Genomic DNA, 14,757 nt, shown 5'->3' with positions numbered 1-14,757 from the left:
CAAAGGACAGGTGATGGGGCCTGGCAGGGAGGGCGGGAGAGGCTGGTAAGAGGATCGGGGAGTGCGCTGGGCCGAGAGGGCGGCACGGAGCCCAGAGGGAGTGGATGTGGAGAGACCAGGAGCCGGGTCCCCCAAGTGGGGACAAGGGCATGAGGAAGCTGGTGCAAGAGGAAGTCCGTGGCCAGTGAGGACGGTGGGGGAGAGAGTGGAGGAGGCCAGCAGAGGAGATGGGAGAGGTCACGGTCCATTTAGAATGCTGGAGACAACAGTGTCAGTGCAGGGGATGGTGACAAGATGGAAGGTCAGAGAAATACCCAGAAAATGACCTACCAAATGGCGGCCCTGAGAAGGTAGAGGGTTTAGCATGATTTCAGTGTCAGAGGGCCTCAGTATGGCTCACTGAGGACTGAGAAGCTGGTCACCCGGGGTGCAGGAGGGCAGGCCAAGTAGGGAGCAGATGTCAAGGAAAAGAGCTGGGACTCCCTCACGTGCCGGGCAGGCGGCAGTGAAGTGGAGCAGAGCCCCTGTCTGAGCACAGTGATCCCGCACAGTGTGAAAAAGAGAGTGACAGTGAAGTCTGGGGCCGCCATGGCCGTGTGGTCGCGGGTATGTCGCGGGAGCAGATGGGACAAGAAAGAGATAGGCGGGTGGAGGAGTAGAGAAGCTCTGGTGGCTTCAAGGGCTCAGGTTTGATAAAAGGGCATCATGGAGAATGGAACAGTGCCGTGAAGAACTCCCATCTGGGGACTCGGGCAGCTCTGGGGGTGAGAGGAAAGGCTTGTGTGGTATTGAGGCCAGAAGGCAGGAGCACGCTAGGAAATAGAAGCAAGTGGGTGCTGTTGGATGTTCAGGCAAGTGCAGAGTATCTGCAGAGGGAGCGGCTGCCGGACAGCCCAGCAGAAAGCACAGTGGTCCCGGGCAGCCCAATGGACTCTGAAAGCACCATTCCGAGCACTGGAAAATATGCATGTTGTTGATGGTGACACACTACTTACATATTTACTGTCTTTCTAATGGAAATGAGGAGAGGAAAAATGGGAAGAGAAGTGGTTAAAATGAAATTCAGCTGACCGTGTATTTACTAAATAATTCTCTGAATTACTGAGCAACATTCTAATGGTTATGCGCCCAGCGCTGCCTGCGAACTTGATCACCGTTAATGGGATAAAGGAAAATGGGAGGAATATATAAAAATAAATTGTCGTAGGAAAACAGGTGTCTACCTGCAAACTCTCTCAGATCATCACATGGAAGTGGGTAGGTCCAGGAGAGTAATGTCCCATCATCTGGGGATAAATTCATGAAGTGAAGCCTGAAGGTGCTTCACGTGCTCCTGGTGTCCAAAGATCAAGGCGCGTACCAGTCACAGGAGGAATTGTGAGTGACGAGAGTAGTCACTCGCAAGTGGAACCAAGCCCGACTGCTGCAGACAAGCGGAGGGTTTTCTCTATGGCCAAAAGAAGGGAAAGGAGGACATGAGTGGATATGCCACCTTTTGTTGCCTTCTGGAGAGACAAAATCATGCAGGAAAGGCAGTGACAAAGATCTGTACACCGATGATGCTGTGACAAGGGAACATGTAATAGGATGGGAAGCGGGCAGGAAGTAAGCAGGGAAGGGAATGATAGAAATTTCAGTGTATGTGAGGGGAGCGAGGTGGGGGGCAAGATGAGTGAGCAGGTGGGTAAGGAGACTGGGAATTGTGGCCAATCTCATCGTGGGTCAGACTGAAGGAATACCGGCCAGACTGCTACCCATTCCGGTGATGGAGGCAGAGGAAGTGGTGGTTGAATAATAATGTTCTTTCTACCTGCCCTACTTTTTTCGTATTTGAATAAGAAAGTGGGATATGTGCTTATTAGCTTGGAAGGATGCAGAGTTTCATGAAGGGTCATGAAGAAGGATTCCAGTGAGTGGTTGGAGGTGGTAAAAGTGAGAAACTCTGAGATGTATTTCAGTTAAGGGAAGCTGCTCATCCAGTGTGTCAGGAGTTAAAATGAGTAATACCACACAGCAGACCATGGAATGGAGACTGCACACCGGCAGGGGGCCTGGGCAGGGCGGGGGTGGGGGGGTGGTTTCGGAGCCTGTCGGAATCCTGCAGTAGCTCAAGTGAGGATGGGGGTCAAGGACGTGCCGGCAGGAAGTCGAGTCCAGCAGCAGACAGGAGTTAGGAATTGTCACAGCGTCCCTCGTGACAGAGGGCGAGGCGCCTACACGTGTGCTGTTCAGCCCGATCTTAGGATGGATACTCTCCACTGCAGACTTTTTAAGTGAGTCATTTAAATGCGGTGAAGACGTCTGAGATGGGAAGCGTGATACGCTAAGGCCGGATGGTCCCATAATGCAAACAACAGAGGGGTCACAGTGATTCGGAACAGGGAGTGGGACAAAAAGTTCAACAGGCAGGGGTCAGCGAGAGGAAAGGCTTGTAGGATGTCGCACATGTCATCCGTGAGTGCAGTAAAGCCGCAGGGGAAAGAAAGTTGCTGGATGGGAAAGGACGCTAAGAAAGAAGGCTGCCTTGAAGGCTTTTCTAAACATTTTGGCATAAAGGAGGAACAGCTGGAGGACAGAAGATGACCAGTAGGACTCACAGAATTGAGATCTGTGATACTGATAACTTTCCACACGCTGCCCACGATCTGAGGGAAGGACTTACAGGACCATCTTGGTGTTGGGTTTAGGTGAATCTTGTCAGATGGGGTTTAGATGTTTTGTACACATACATAGTAAGAGGGGAGAGAGAAAGGCTCAAGATATAGCAAAGATCAGGATAATTGCTAGGACAGCTCTCTGGAGGTTGGAGGGTGTGTGTCCTGTGAACTGTGATAGACTTGAAAGAAGAAAGAGAGGAAGTGGGTAGTTCCAGATGAAGCAATAACAACTTCCATTTTTGAGTATTTACTGTGTGTCTGGTACCATGCTAATCATCTTGTGAATTTCATTTCATCCTTGTAACAGTCCTAAAAGGTTTACAGAGAATTAATAATCTGTCTAAGTTACCCAGTCCATATGTAGCAGTCAAAATCCAGATCCCAATCTATCTCCCAAAAATCTATCTATCTCTGTCTTTCTATTATGCTATACAGTTTTCGAGTTGATAGAAATCGCAATCTGTGTAATTTCTTTTTCTCTTCTGTGGTTGTGTGAAAAATATACTTTTTGCAATTAGTAGAAGTGATGTATAGATCTTCAGGTGATTGGAAAAATTCATAGTATTTGCGGTAGGAAAAATGCAAAATGGTGGGGGGGGTGGTAGAAGACTCTTATTACCATCTATGCCCTGGTATTTCACTTCTGTTCTTGCACAGCAAAGACTCTGAATTGGCCATTGATTAAAAATGTGCGAATTTCTGACCAAACTAAAGAATAGAAAGGAGTTTCGTTTTAAGCAGGTATGTGACGGGTCAAATATAAATTGACTACTAACAATTGAGTTTTAAAGGTCCAAGTGTTGAGACAAAATTCCATTTCTTTTCTCCAAGATGCAAGGACAAGAGTTTATAACTCTAAACAAGAGTTTAACACCAATCAGCAAACCCCTTGAAAAGTTTAATAGGGAACAAAGAAAATTCTCCCAAGTGCCAAATTTTTATAAATAAAATACTAACAAACCATCAAGCAAAAGAGTCCACAGCCAGCAGACCAAAGGTCAAAACCTCTGGGCTAATTTGTAAGATCTACACTTTAAAAATAAATTAACTCTTTAGAAAGGAGGGGTGAGAAAACCTTCCCTATGCTTCTTCTCTTGGTAGAAATGTTTTCTCTTATTGTTGTGGTTGTTTTCTCCTGTACAATGTAATTTCTGTAATTTCGATATTGTTGTTTTCAGTATTTTGATATTGTAAACTTGTATTTCTTGTATTCTGTGAAGACCACTCCCTGGGGTGTGAGGCACCTGAGTTGTCGACTCTCCAAGTGAGCCTGGGGAAATGGAAGGAGCTAGTGTTCTCAGTTGGGAAGAGTTGGATTCTTCAGTGAGTTCAGCATCTCACTTCCCTTTAAAATTAAATTGCAAAGTAATGGCATCCCTTAAAAAAAGAGAAACCTTAGAAGTCCAATAAGGGGAGGAATTTTGAAAAAAGGAGAGGGGGCTATTGGAAAAAAGAAAAAAAAAAAAAAGAAAGATAAAACGCAGTTTCCCAGGATGATGGCGGAAGCCACAGGGCCATGATAAGACTGGGCCCCCATACTGGTTTAGAACAAGGGTGAATAAAACTGGCTTGACTTCAGAGTACGGCCAGCTTCATTAGTGGCTGGTGGACATCCTTTAGACGAATGTCAGAGGGAAACGACCAGGAGAGAAAGTGAAGCCAAAAGGGGCTGGAGCTAGAGAAACTTCATAAAGGGATAAAGGAGGTGATTAAAAGTCAAAGTCAGATGGCCTGATGCTTGAAGGAGAAATACTGGAGGCCAGATAGGAAAGTGCCTTCCTACCCAGGGGGTTATGGATCCAGAGTGGCTGCAGAAGAGAAGAGCAGGTCCGCCGAGGGCCAGAAGGAACCACCTGGGATTCAGACCCAGCAATGGTGCCAACTTGAATCTACCTCGTGCTAGAGAGAGTAGCCTGGTCTATCGTCCAACACAGAGGAGATTGGGCAGGGGCTCCCAGAACCAACAACTAAAAAGGGAGTTGGGAGAGGGGCTAAGAGAAGTCAGGTTAAGCCCCAGACAGAACTGAATGATGACCAGGGATAACTATTTACTAGTACTTTTACAATTTCTTGTAACTCTGTAACTTCTTTCCTCAGTATTTGTGAATTTTGTTAACTTCTGTTTTCTCCTGTACCAGTAGTAAAAATTGTTTCTTCGTGTACTAGTAGTAAAAATTGTTTTTTTGTGTACTAGTAGTAAATTGTTTTTTTTTGTGTACTAGTAGTAAAAATTGTTTTTTTCCTGTACTAGTAATAAAAATGGTTTAACACATAGATGTGATATGTGTGCTTATTTCTGTAAAAACTGGGTAACAGTGTCAAGATGTGGAGTGAATGTGGGAAGAGAAGAATTCAGGCGGGAGAATGGGAAAAGAAATCAAGTACACTAAATACTTGACATTCACAGGAAGTCGGTCACAAGACCTCAAACCCCAGGTTTGTAGACACTGCTGGCCCTAGCAGTTGGCCCTCCTTCATAGGCCTCCCCGCCCCTCTCTCAAGACTGCACATGGGTCAAGGAGAGAATTACATCACCCTTCTCAAATGTGGGTACACAGAAGTTGGCTAAGCCACTCATTAGGATGGGACGTACTCTCAGCCACCAGCCTTGCGCTACAGGACCCCAGAAGCAATTATTTTAAAATGCCACGGACCTACTAGATACAAAGTCCTTAGGCTGCCCCAGAAACAATGTGAACCCTCTTCAGTGGTTACACTGTTCCACCAGGAAGCAGGAATTCCTTGTTGAGCTACCACTGTATACATTCAGTTTTTAACATTAAACGTCCAGCGAATACTACTCAGAGACTTAGTTACAAAACTAGTATTTCTGTAGCACTAATGAGTTTTATAAATATAAATAAACCATCATTATCATTACATTTCATTCTGGAAAAGAACCATGTTCCCGAACCCCACACATGGGCCCAGACATTTAAGAGCTCAAGTTGTAATGCATTCCTACTCCTCTCTCTTCCCTCCTAGGGGTTAGTACCTGCAGTCGAGTCATCATCAGGCAGGCGAACCAGAGTGTAACATATTCCTGGCTGATTGTAAGCGAGGCTAGGGGCTGGGATGCAACACAGCACCTCGTAGGAATCCGACGGCTCTACCTGGACGGTCACCTTCTCCAGCAGCTGGTCGTTTAGTGTATTGGTGCAGTCAAACTGAGAAGTCAGCAGACAGAGAAGTGACGAAGGTGCACAGCTCCTTCCTAGAATGGTGGTCCTTCCCACCCATGACCCACGACTCCATTCTGGAACCCACTAGCATTTTCCTCCCTCAACTATCCTGCACATCTCCTCCTAAGATTTTTCTTGAGGCAATAGGGGTTGCCTTGAGTTCCTTTTGTTTCTTTTATTTATCAGTTCCTTCTCTTTCCTGAGATTGAGTTCTACCAAACGAGATGGTAGAAATCTGGTAGCTAAGAATCAAACCGAAACCCAAGTTCTTGGAAGAACCCACTTAAGTTGCCCTGATGTTAAATGATGATTGTTTTTGAATAGGTTGTACATGCTGTTTTCTGACTTATTCACACATTTCGCTTTTATGTCCTTTTACATTTTAACCATCACATGAAGGCATTTCTGTAGGTATGGAGTTAGGAACACCCCAGAAATGAGGCCAAGTTCCTCTTCTCAGTAGAAAGCAGCTAGAATCATAAACTGAAGGGGAATCAACACTGGTCTCTGAGCTCCTGGAGATGTTATGGGAGCCGGTGGTGGCACCTTCCTCACCTGGAACACGATGTGGTTGGTAAACATGTGCTTGATACAACGAACAAAATATTCCGTCTCTGCTTCCGTAAGTTGAATGGGCTCAGAAGACTTGAACAAGGGTCCCAGATCCATAAACTCGGGAATGGCAGCCAATTGTTCTTTTGAGAAAAAAGATGAGAAGGAAGAAAGCAACACGAGAGAGGAAAAGACATTACTCTGGGTGCCTAAAATGTTTTAAGTTTCCACTGTTTTAGTCACAGTGGAAGGCTCAACTATGTCCCCAAGCTTTAGTGAAATAATCTTCTAAGTGAAATAATCTTCTAAGAGAGTTTGTATACTGAATTCGTACAAGGGGGAAAAAAAAAAGAAACGAAATCCCTAATTTTGTAGAATTTGAGTTCCCTGTTAACCAAGATACAGAGTAAGGACAATATCCCCAGTTAGTAAGTTAGCAGGTGGGAATTACTGTGGGCTCCAGGTAGCCCCAGCAACTGTCACTTGGAACAATAGATACTCAGTCATACAAAGATTTCCTGCATTCACAATTAATCACTTTGAATAAAAGTAGTGTAGACTTCATATTTACAGTGCCTGGGATGCAAGACTATTACTTCTACACATCAAATCAACATACCTTGGAAAATGTCTTGCCTGGAAGGAGCCAACTTCTCTGGCTTAGTGGCCACAAGTGTAATTTCTACAAAGACAGATATGAGCAATCAAGTGAGTGTCCCTCCCACTGTCACGCTAAAACTGCAGACAGAAAGAAAAGCGGGCAGAAACTTCTAGCAGATACATAAAGAGCTATTCCTAAATCATAACCGGTAGACTCTTTGTCACCTTTTTTAGAGAGAAGTTCAACTTAAAGCGTATTTAGTGAATGTATTTTGTGAAATAAAGTGGCCCCCAAAATACAGAATTTGCTTTAAATGGACCAGGATGGGGAAAAAAAAATTATTCTTAAAAGGAGGAATGATTTATAAAACAAATCTCATGATTCAAACAGGAAAAATTACTGGTATAGTATCAACAGAAGTACTGAAAGTTTTGAAGGTTAGCATAATATCTTTCATCCTCAGTTTGAGCCACTAAACACTTTCCTTCCTTCCTTTTGTTGTTGTTGTTGTTGTTGTTGTTAGAGTTTTAAAGTTAGACATTCTTTGGGAATACTTTTCAGGATCCTGTTCTATATATTCTTTCACAACAAATCTCCAATAGCAAAATTAACTAAGACTTTACCAATTTCAGAAAAAAAAAAAAAAAACTAGGAGGTAACAGCACAATCACCGTTCTGAGACACACAGTGACCCACTAACTTCAAATGCTGTAACACTCAGCATTAAAAGAAGAAAATATTCAGTCTGGGTCAGGCTTCGTCTGTGTGAAAACCAAGGGAAAACTTTTAATTTTTTTTTTTAAGATTTATTTATTTGAGAGAGAGTGTGAGTGCACACGTACATGCAAGTGCGGGGAGGGGCAGAGGGAATCTTTCAAGCAGACTCCCCTCCCCCCACCCCAAGTGCAGAGCCAATGTGGGGCTTGATCTCGTGACCGTGAGATCATGACCTGAGCCAAAACCAAGAGTCATATGCTCAACTGACTGAGCCACACAGGTGCCCCAGGAAAGACTATTTAAATCTCTAATTAAGAAAACAGCCCATCTTAGTGCCGTAAGATTTAGAAGTGACAATTAAAAGAAGTATTTGAGAAAATGTGTTAACAGCGTATTCAATGAGTATGAAACTACTCACACACAGAAAAACTAACAGTTAAGCGTTCCCATTACCTGCTTTCTGCTCAAAGACAGGGGCCACGGCAAGAGGAATAGACTTCATGTCAAAGGGTTTCTCTGAAGGCTCCAGTGTGTATCTGTGAAGGGCCTTCTCCAGCCCTGGCACCGAGACCGTGAGGCCTACGAAACAGAAATCTCGGCATTATCACAGTCCCAGGATCCGGACAGGCCCAGATTTGTAATATTAACCTAAGCTTTCTGACGAGAGAGAAGAGTAAGACCATAGACTTTACAGCTGAAGTCATTCAAAATGAAGCTATTTTATAAAACTGCCTTATAATTTTGCCCAAGGGAGCATGGGAGCAGAGCATAAAAATTTCTAACAGATTAGAAGTACCTTCCAGAAAAGAAAGCAACTTAGCCATGTGGGAATAATCCTAACATAAGAAAAAAAGGCAAACCCAACCAAGGGGGAGCTTGAAGAGAACTGGGAACAAGCCATGTTCTTTGGGCCCTTATATATTTGAGGTTCCCCTAAAAATGGAAGTGCATTCAAAGACAAAAAAAATCAAGCATTTTGCCTAATGAAGTTGGCTTGTATGCAAATAACGCTTCCAAGACCCCATCTGGGGCATAAAAGTGTGTTTATCTCCATTCCTGGCTTTCACTGACCGTTGAAAATGTATGTAGCATTCAGCGCCATCTGCCTCTGCTGCAGCACATTCAGGTAGAAAGTAGCCCTGTCTCGAACCTCATCGTCCGTGTCCATCATACACCTGTCCAGGGGACACAGAAGGGGCATGTCACAGTACCCTAATAACTTCTAATCGCCTTCTTTACCACCACACTACAAGGGCACAGTTGAGGCCCTCTGCTACCCCCTTTATAAAAGAGGTCCATGGTGGCCAACGGTGGATCTTACAATCCCCATGAATTTCGGAGACTTTTCGAGATTGGTAAAGAAATAGGGTCATTATGAACCAGAAACACTACGCAAGTAAGCGTTAGAATAATCAGGAAGGCTACGACAACATGAGCTAGCAGTTTGGTCTCTATTCTCGAATATGCAACCACATGACCCCGGCAGACTTCGACTTCTTTATAATTACGAGACAGGAATATTCTGCTTTCCAAGGATCCTAACAAGCATTCAGAATCCAGGCAGTGTTACTACTCAAATGGCAATTTGTTTTAGTGAAACCAGCCAGCCTCTGGCTTGTAATTTTTCTGCTTCGATTATAAGATGTAATCACAGTATATTTGTGAAAGCAGGTCTTTTCCTCATCAAATAGGGAGTCATGGAAACCATGAAAAGCTGATTTTTCAACTCTCCACAGTGCATCACTTTGAAGTTGGCCCCTATTATGCAAATTGAGGCACACGCATTCAGATTACTTCCTCAAACTCACACAACAGAAATTCAAAGTCAAAATTACGGCGTACACAGCACACACAAGATTACTAGAAAAGGTAACGGAAATGCTGTTTGCCCTTGACTTATTCCATCAATTCTACTCTCAGGCCTCACAAAGCACTTGATATGAGGAAGTCTCTATTCAACCATATGGTGTTCTTCAAAAAAAAAAAAAAAAAAAAAAGACATTGTATTACTTACCTTTGTAAGAGTACTAGGATACTTGGGAGAAGATTCTCATTTTGAGCCCCAAATTTAGCCAAAGCACTCACAGCAGCTATAATGAAGCATAAAATAAAACAACGTAAGTGCTGTATTGGTTTTTCAAAAGTTAAGCAACAGTTATTCCAAAAAAATGAGTGTGTTTCTTGATTTTATTTCTTTGCTCCATGTAATAAGCATAACTAGAAATCTGCAGGCCCAAGAGAGCTATGAGTAGGAAAATTCTCCATGCCCTGAGGAAAAAGAATCATATATATTTCTTACAGGAGCTCTCCTCCACTCTGACCACAACCCCTCGTATTCCACAGGGAGGTAATTCAGCTCTAACTCAAACAGCCAGCCCCAAGCATAATAAGAAACTCTATTATCAAATTCACTTCGTTTAGTCAAGATTTATGGCCCACCTAACTTGTGTCAGGAACTGAGCTAGGTGGCTGGAGGTGGAAAGAGAAAAGCCACGGTTCCTGAGCTCCGGGAGTTGTACTCCAGTGGGGAAGACAGGCGAGGGAAGAACTAAGGACAGGGAAGCAGAGGAAGCCCCAGGAGAGCGACACCCAGGATGCCATGTGAGAACAGAGAAAGGGACTCGGAACTGCTGGAGAAGGAAGACTGAGGGGCTGAGCCTTGCTGGCTGCGCTAACACTGGGAGGCCAAGCAGCGCTCGCCAGGGGGCCAAGGCAGGAGAGGGGCAGAGCGAGGGGGTCCACCCCTGGAACGGACACAGCCGAGCGAGGCTGAGGCAGAGGCTCTGCGCTGGAGAGCAGACCGGGTAAGCATGCGCCTCAGAATTCTCTGAAGTGGAGGGGAGCCCACAGCAGGACTGAGAGAATCCTGTCAGCAGGCCGAGGGGGCTCTGAAACAGCAGCAGGGGCTTCCGTCTTCACAGCGGAGTGGATGGTAAAGGTGAGGATTTGCCTTTGGGTTGAACCCGAAGTGCCGGAGACCATGGACACGCGGGTTCAGGAAAGAGACACGGGACTGTGGTGTCTCCGCGCCCTGGTGGGGGGCTGAAGATGATCCCCCGGGAAGACAGCGTGTGTTGTATGACAGGCCCCCAAGGAAAACTAAGTATTTATGGAATGAAAGAGGGGCCCTATAAATCAGACAGGGAGAGATGCAAGGGGCGGGCTACTGTGGACACCACAGGGGGAGAGCGTTTCAAGATGGGTTTAGCCAAGAGTCCGTCAGGCTGAGTGAGAGGTGAACAAAGGTAAGAACGTCAGTGACTGACTTGCTTTTCCAACTAGCTTCTAAGTAATTTTTCTAAAATAGTAGCTTCAGAGGGCTTTTAACGGAGAGAGCTAGATTATAGTGAGTTTAAGAAAAAATGGAGAATAAATTCATGGAGACAGCTAGTAACCGCTGCCTCTAGTTTGCCTGACAGGGGAGGTCTAGTCAGTGAGCTAGTAAGAAACAACGCATCAGAGGTGGGTTTGTATTTTTAACAGGAGAGATTTTCGCCTGTTCGTATGCCAAGGGGAGGAAGGAGAAGCAAAATAATTTTCTACCACCTGTGTAAAAAGTCACTTAAACACACACACACACACAATTCATAGATGTTCATATCGACAGTGTGAGTAACTCTAACTGAAAAAAAAAAACCCTGCTGCCATCACCGTGTTCCCATCATACTGAAAGTCAAGGGTCATCTGTCTCTAAGGTAAGGCAGAAATCGGGGTGGAAACCAGAATGCAGACGAAGAGCAGTGTGCCTGGCCTAAGTGTGCTCCAAGATCCTACCATCGAACAGATGTCGCAACTTCATTTTCCAATGTCCTCACCACCCCCCTGAGTTAACAAGCATTTCCACAGATGAGCAGGTACATCGGTATCAGGGTTCCAGTGACTCACCAGCTCTGACAGCCTCATTCTCCAGTACGACCCTATTAAAAATAAAGCGGATATACTTGGAGGGGACAGGCGTTCTGGGGCCCTCTTTGCCCAGCAAGTGTAGAATCTTAGTAGCCAGAACAGTGTGTTCACAGTCCTCAATGAATTCACAAAGGTGGGCTAGACCTGCTTCTTTACCCTCGGGGTTCTCCTCCACAATGCTGATTATGCAGTCCACAATGGCCCGCTTATATTCAAAGCCTCCCTGGCAAAAGAGAAAACCGCCATTCATTCTGAGGACGCTTTTTGGAGAAATGCTTCTACTCCCAGGCTCAAGCTTCTAATAGTCAAATTTCATTTCCTTTCCCTTCTGAAAGAAACAAAAGTGTTTTTTTTTTCTCTCTCCAAGTGAGAAAACGAAAACAACAGCATGTTTAGTAATGATAAAACAGCAAGCAGAATTACGCATACCATTCTGGAGGCATGCCAAGGTGACAGAGCTGTTTTAAATACTGTCTGATATTTCATGGGAATCATAAAAATATGAGAGAGCAACTTCCTATGATGAAAACATGTCTACCTACATCATCTCGGAGCATGTTGGAGAGGAAAGTCATCATGACACTGTGCTTTCGAGGGTATTTCTGGCAGAGAGCACTAATTGCCTGCACAACCACCACCTGTGGAGAAACAAACACAGAAAGGACGTTCATCTTCACACCTTGAGCTACAAGGCACACCTTGAGCTACAAGGCATACTTTCCCTCTTATTTATTGCAAGCTAAGGTGGCACTTCTCTAGAGTGGTTCTTAATGAAAGACAGGCAAGGAGACCTCCCAGGAAAATAAAAAACAATGTAAAAATGAAGTTCATTCCAGAAACCCCATTCCTTTGCTCTAAGCCAATAATCACATTAAATTTTTAAAGTGAAGAGTGAAGATAAAAAGCAAACAGAGGGGTGTCTGGGTGGTTCAGTTGGTTAAGCATGTGACTCCTGGTTTCAGGGCTCAGGCCATGACCTCAGTCATGAGATCAAGTCTCGCATCGGGCTCTGTGTTCAGCTCAGGAGTCTACTTGAGATTCTCTCTCGCTCCGTCTCCCTCTGTCCCTTCCCTCTGCACACTTGCACTCACGCTCTCTTCTCTAAAATAAACAGATTTTTTAAAAAAGCATAAATAGGCCAATTTCCATAGAACAAATAGAAAACTACCAGCGAACTACTTCACAAAATGATTTCTAGAAAAATTTTACAATTTTGAAGACCACTGTCAAGTGAGAAGGGTATGAGATTTTCCCCTACTTCCAAGCTAACAAGTTAGGCTGTCACAAATATCATGGATTGTGGTAGAGAAAACAAGACTTCTGGATCAGGAGGACAGTTAAATACAGCAACAGCGTAGCTAGAGCATCAGCATTTGGGGGCCAGTTTCCTCAGAGGACAATGTCAAAAGGGCCACAGTAGCTCTCATTACAGAAAAATCCTGAGGCGTGGAACTCAAATATTTTCAAGAGGGTAGTAAGCCTATGGGACCTTTGTGCTGAAGGGAATGTCTTTATTATCCTGGACAGTGAGCATGCTTGCTTTTTGCTCTAGGAAGAGCACTAGTTGTATCTTCTAGGGCTGTGTAGAAACCTGCCCTTTACTTTTAGAGAGAGACACTGTATCTTCTAAGGCTGGAAGAGAACTTGCACTATACAAAGGGAACATATACATGCGTAACTAGTTAGAAGATAAAATGGATACAATGATTTCTAACAGCAACAAACAAAAGAAAATAAGAAAAGCATTTTGAAAGCATTCAAAACTAACAAAAATATTATAAAATATTCTTGAAAGGCAAAACCACAGATTTGAACAAATTAAAAGATATCCCTTGTTCTTGGATAGGATCTCTCAACATCATCAAGATATCTTGATGTGATCCCAGTAAGAATGCCGATGATGAGATCTTTCATGAAGGTAGACAAGTTGATACTAAAATTTATGAAGGAAAAATAAACATGGAAGAACAGTCCTGGAAACAATGAAAACAGTCATGCGAGGGGGCTGAGAGATATTAATATGCCCTACAAAGTGTGTATATTTAAAATAGTGTGTGATACTGATATATGAATAAATGAACAACAGAAAAGAATAGGAAGCCCAGGAACAGACCCACATATATATGGAACTTCAGCAGATAATAAAGGTGGTATCTCAAATCACTGGGGCAAAGACAGTCTTTTAAATAAAATGGGGGGGGAGGCTGGATAATCACTGAAAATGGGTAAGATAAGCTCCATTTCTCATATATGATAATAAAATCCAATGTATCAGAGATCTAAATGAAAACATGGAACTATGCACCCACTGGAAGAAATCATAAGTGAATCCCTATTCACTCAATTATACTCTAAAATCTGAAGGGAAAGCTTTCCTTTTTTTTTTTTTTTTTTTTTTTTTAGGAGTCAGGGGAAGGGCAGAGGGAGAGAGAAAACCCCCAGCATGGAGCTCTGTGTGGGGCTTGATCTAAGATCTAAAATCAAAGATCTAAGATCTAAGATCATGACCTGAGCACAAATCAAGAGCTGGACGTTTAGCCAACTGAGCCACTCAGGCGCCCCTGAAGGGAAAGCTTTCTATTACCCAAAAGTCAAATGCAACAAGATTGACAAATCTTACTACATAAAAAAAAACCAAACTTTTGCCCAACAGAAGACATCATAAGAAAAGTCAAAAGACAAATGACAAACTGGGAGAAAATATCATAACATATTTCATATAAAAAGAACTAATATCCCTAACATACAAGAAACTTGAAATAATATAAATTCCTATAGAAAATGGAGAAAAGAGATGAACAAATGATATTTGAAAAGAAATATTAGATGATCTTTAAAAATGTAAAAAGAGGGGCACCTGGGTGGCTCAGTGGGTTAAAGCCTCTGCCTTTGGCTCAGGTCAAGATCCCAGGGTCCTGGGATCGAGCCCCGTATCTGGCTCTCTGCTCAGCGGGGAGCCTGCTTCCCCCTCTCTCTCTGCCTGCCTTTCTGCCTACTTGTGATTTCTGTCTGTCAAATAAATAAATAAAATCTTTAAAAAAAATGTAAAAAGATGTTTAACTTCCCTCATAGGAGGAAAAATTCATTAAAACTACACTAAGATCGGTCCCGCAGGGTCACAGAAGGATCGGGGGTGTCTGAG

The 14,757-nt window shown here is 43.7% G+C and overlaps 1 protein-coding gene across 2 annotated transcripts in view; it reads right to left on the bottom strand.

Annotated features, from left to right (window-relative positions):
• COPG2 (COPI coat complex subunit gamma 2) overlaps positions 1-14,757 on the bottom strand; it is a 97,074-nt gene that overhangs the window by 14,328 nt on the left and 67,989 nt on the right. For both annotated transcript variants that reach the window (XM_032869144.1, XM_032869153.1), the window contains 8 exons: positions 12,158-12,253; positions 11,595-11,838; positions 9,724-9,799; positions 8,781-8,884; positions 8,163-8,288; positions 7,011-7,073; positions 6,395-6,534; positions 5,653-5,824 (listed from right to left, as the gene is read on the bottom strand). In XM_032869144.1, the coding sequence (XP_032725035.1) occupies positions 5,653-5,824; positions 6,395-6,534; positions 7,011-7,073; positions 8,163-8,288; positions 8,781-8,884; positions 9,724-9,799; positions 11,595-11,838; positions 12,158-12,253 (1,021 nt within the window). The remainder of the gene's footprint in view (positions 1-5,652; positions 5,825-6,394; positions 6,535-7,010; positions 7,074-8,162; positions 8,289-8,780; positions 8,885-9,723; positions 9,800-11,594; positions 11,839-12,157; positions 12,254-14,757) is intronic.

This window comes from Lontra canadensis, unplaced genomic scaffold (genome assembly GCF_010015895.1).
Source record: "Lontra canadensis isolate GAN:19392208 unplaced genomic scaffold, GSC_riverotter_1.0 scaffold2, whole genome shotgun sequence".
Classification (NCBI taxonomy): domain Eukaryota; kingdom Metazoa; phylum Chordata; class Mammalia; order Carnivora; family Mustelidae; genus Lontra; species Lontra canadensis.
The sequence above is the reverse complement of the archived record's forward strand: the minus strand, read 5'-3'. Positions and strand labels throughout refer to the sequence as shown.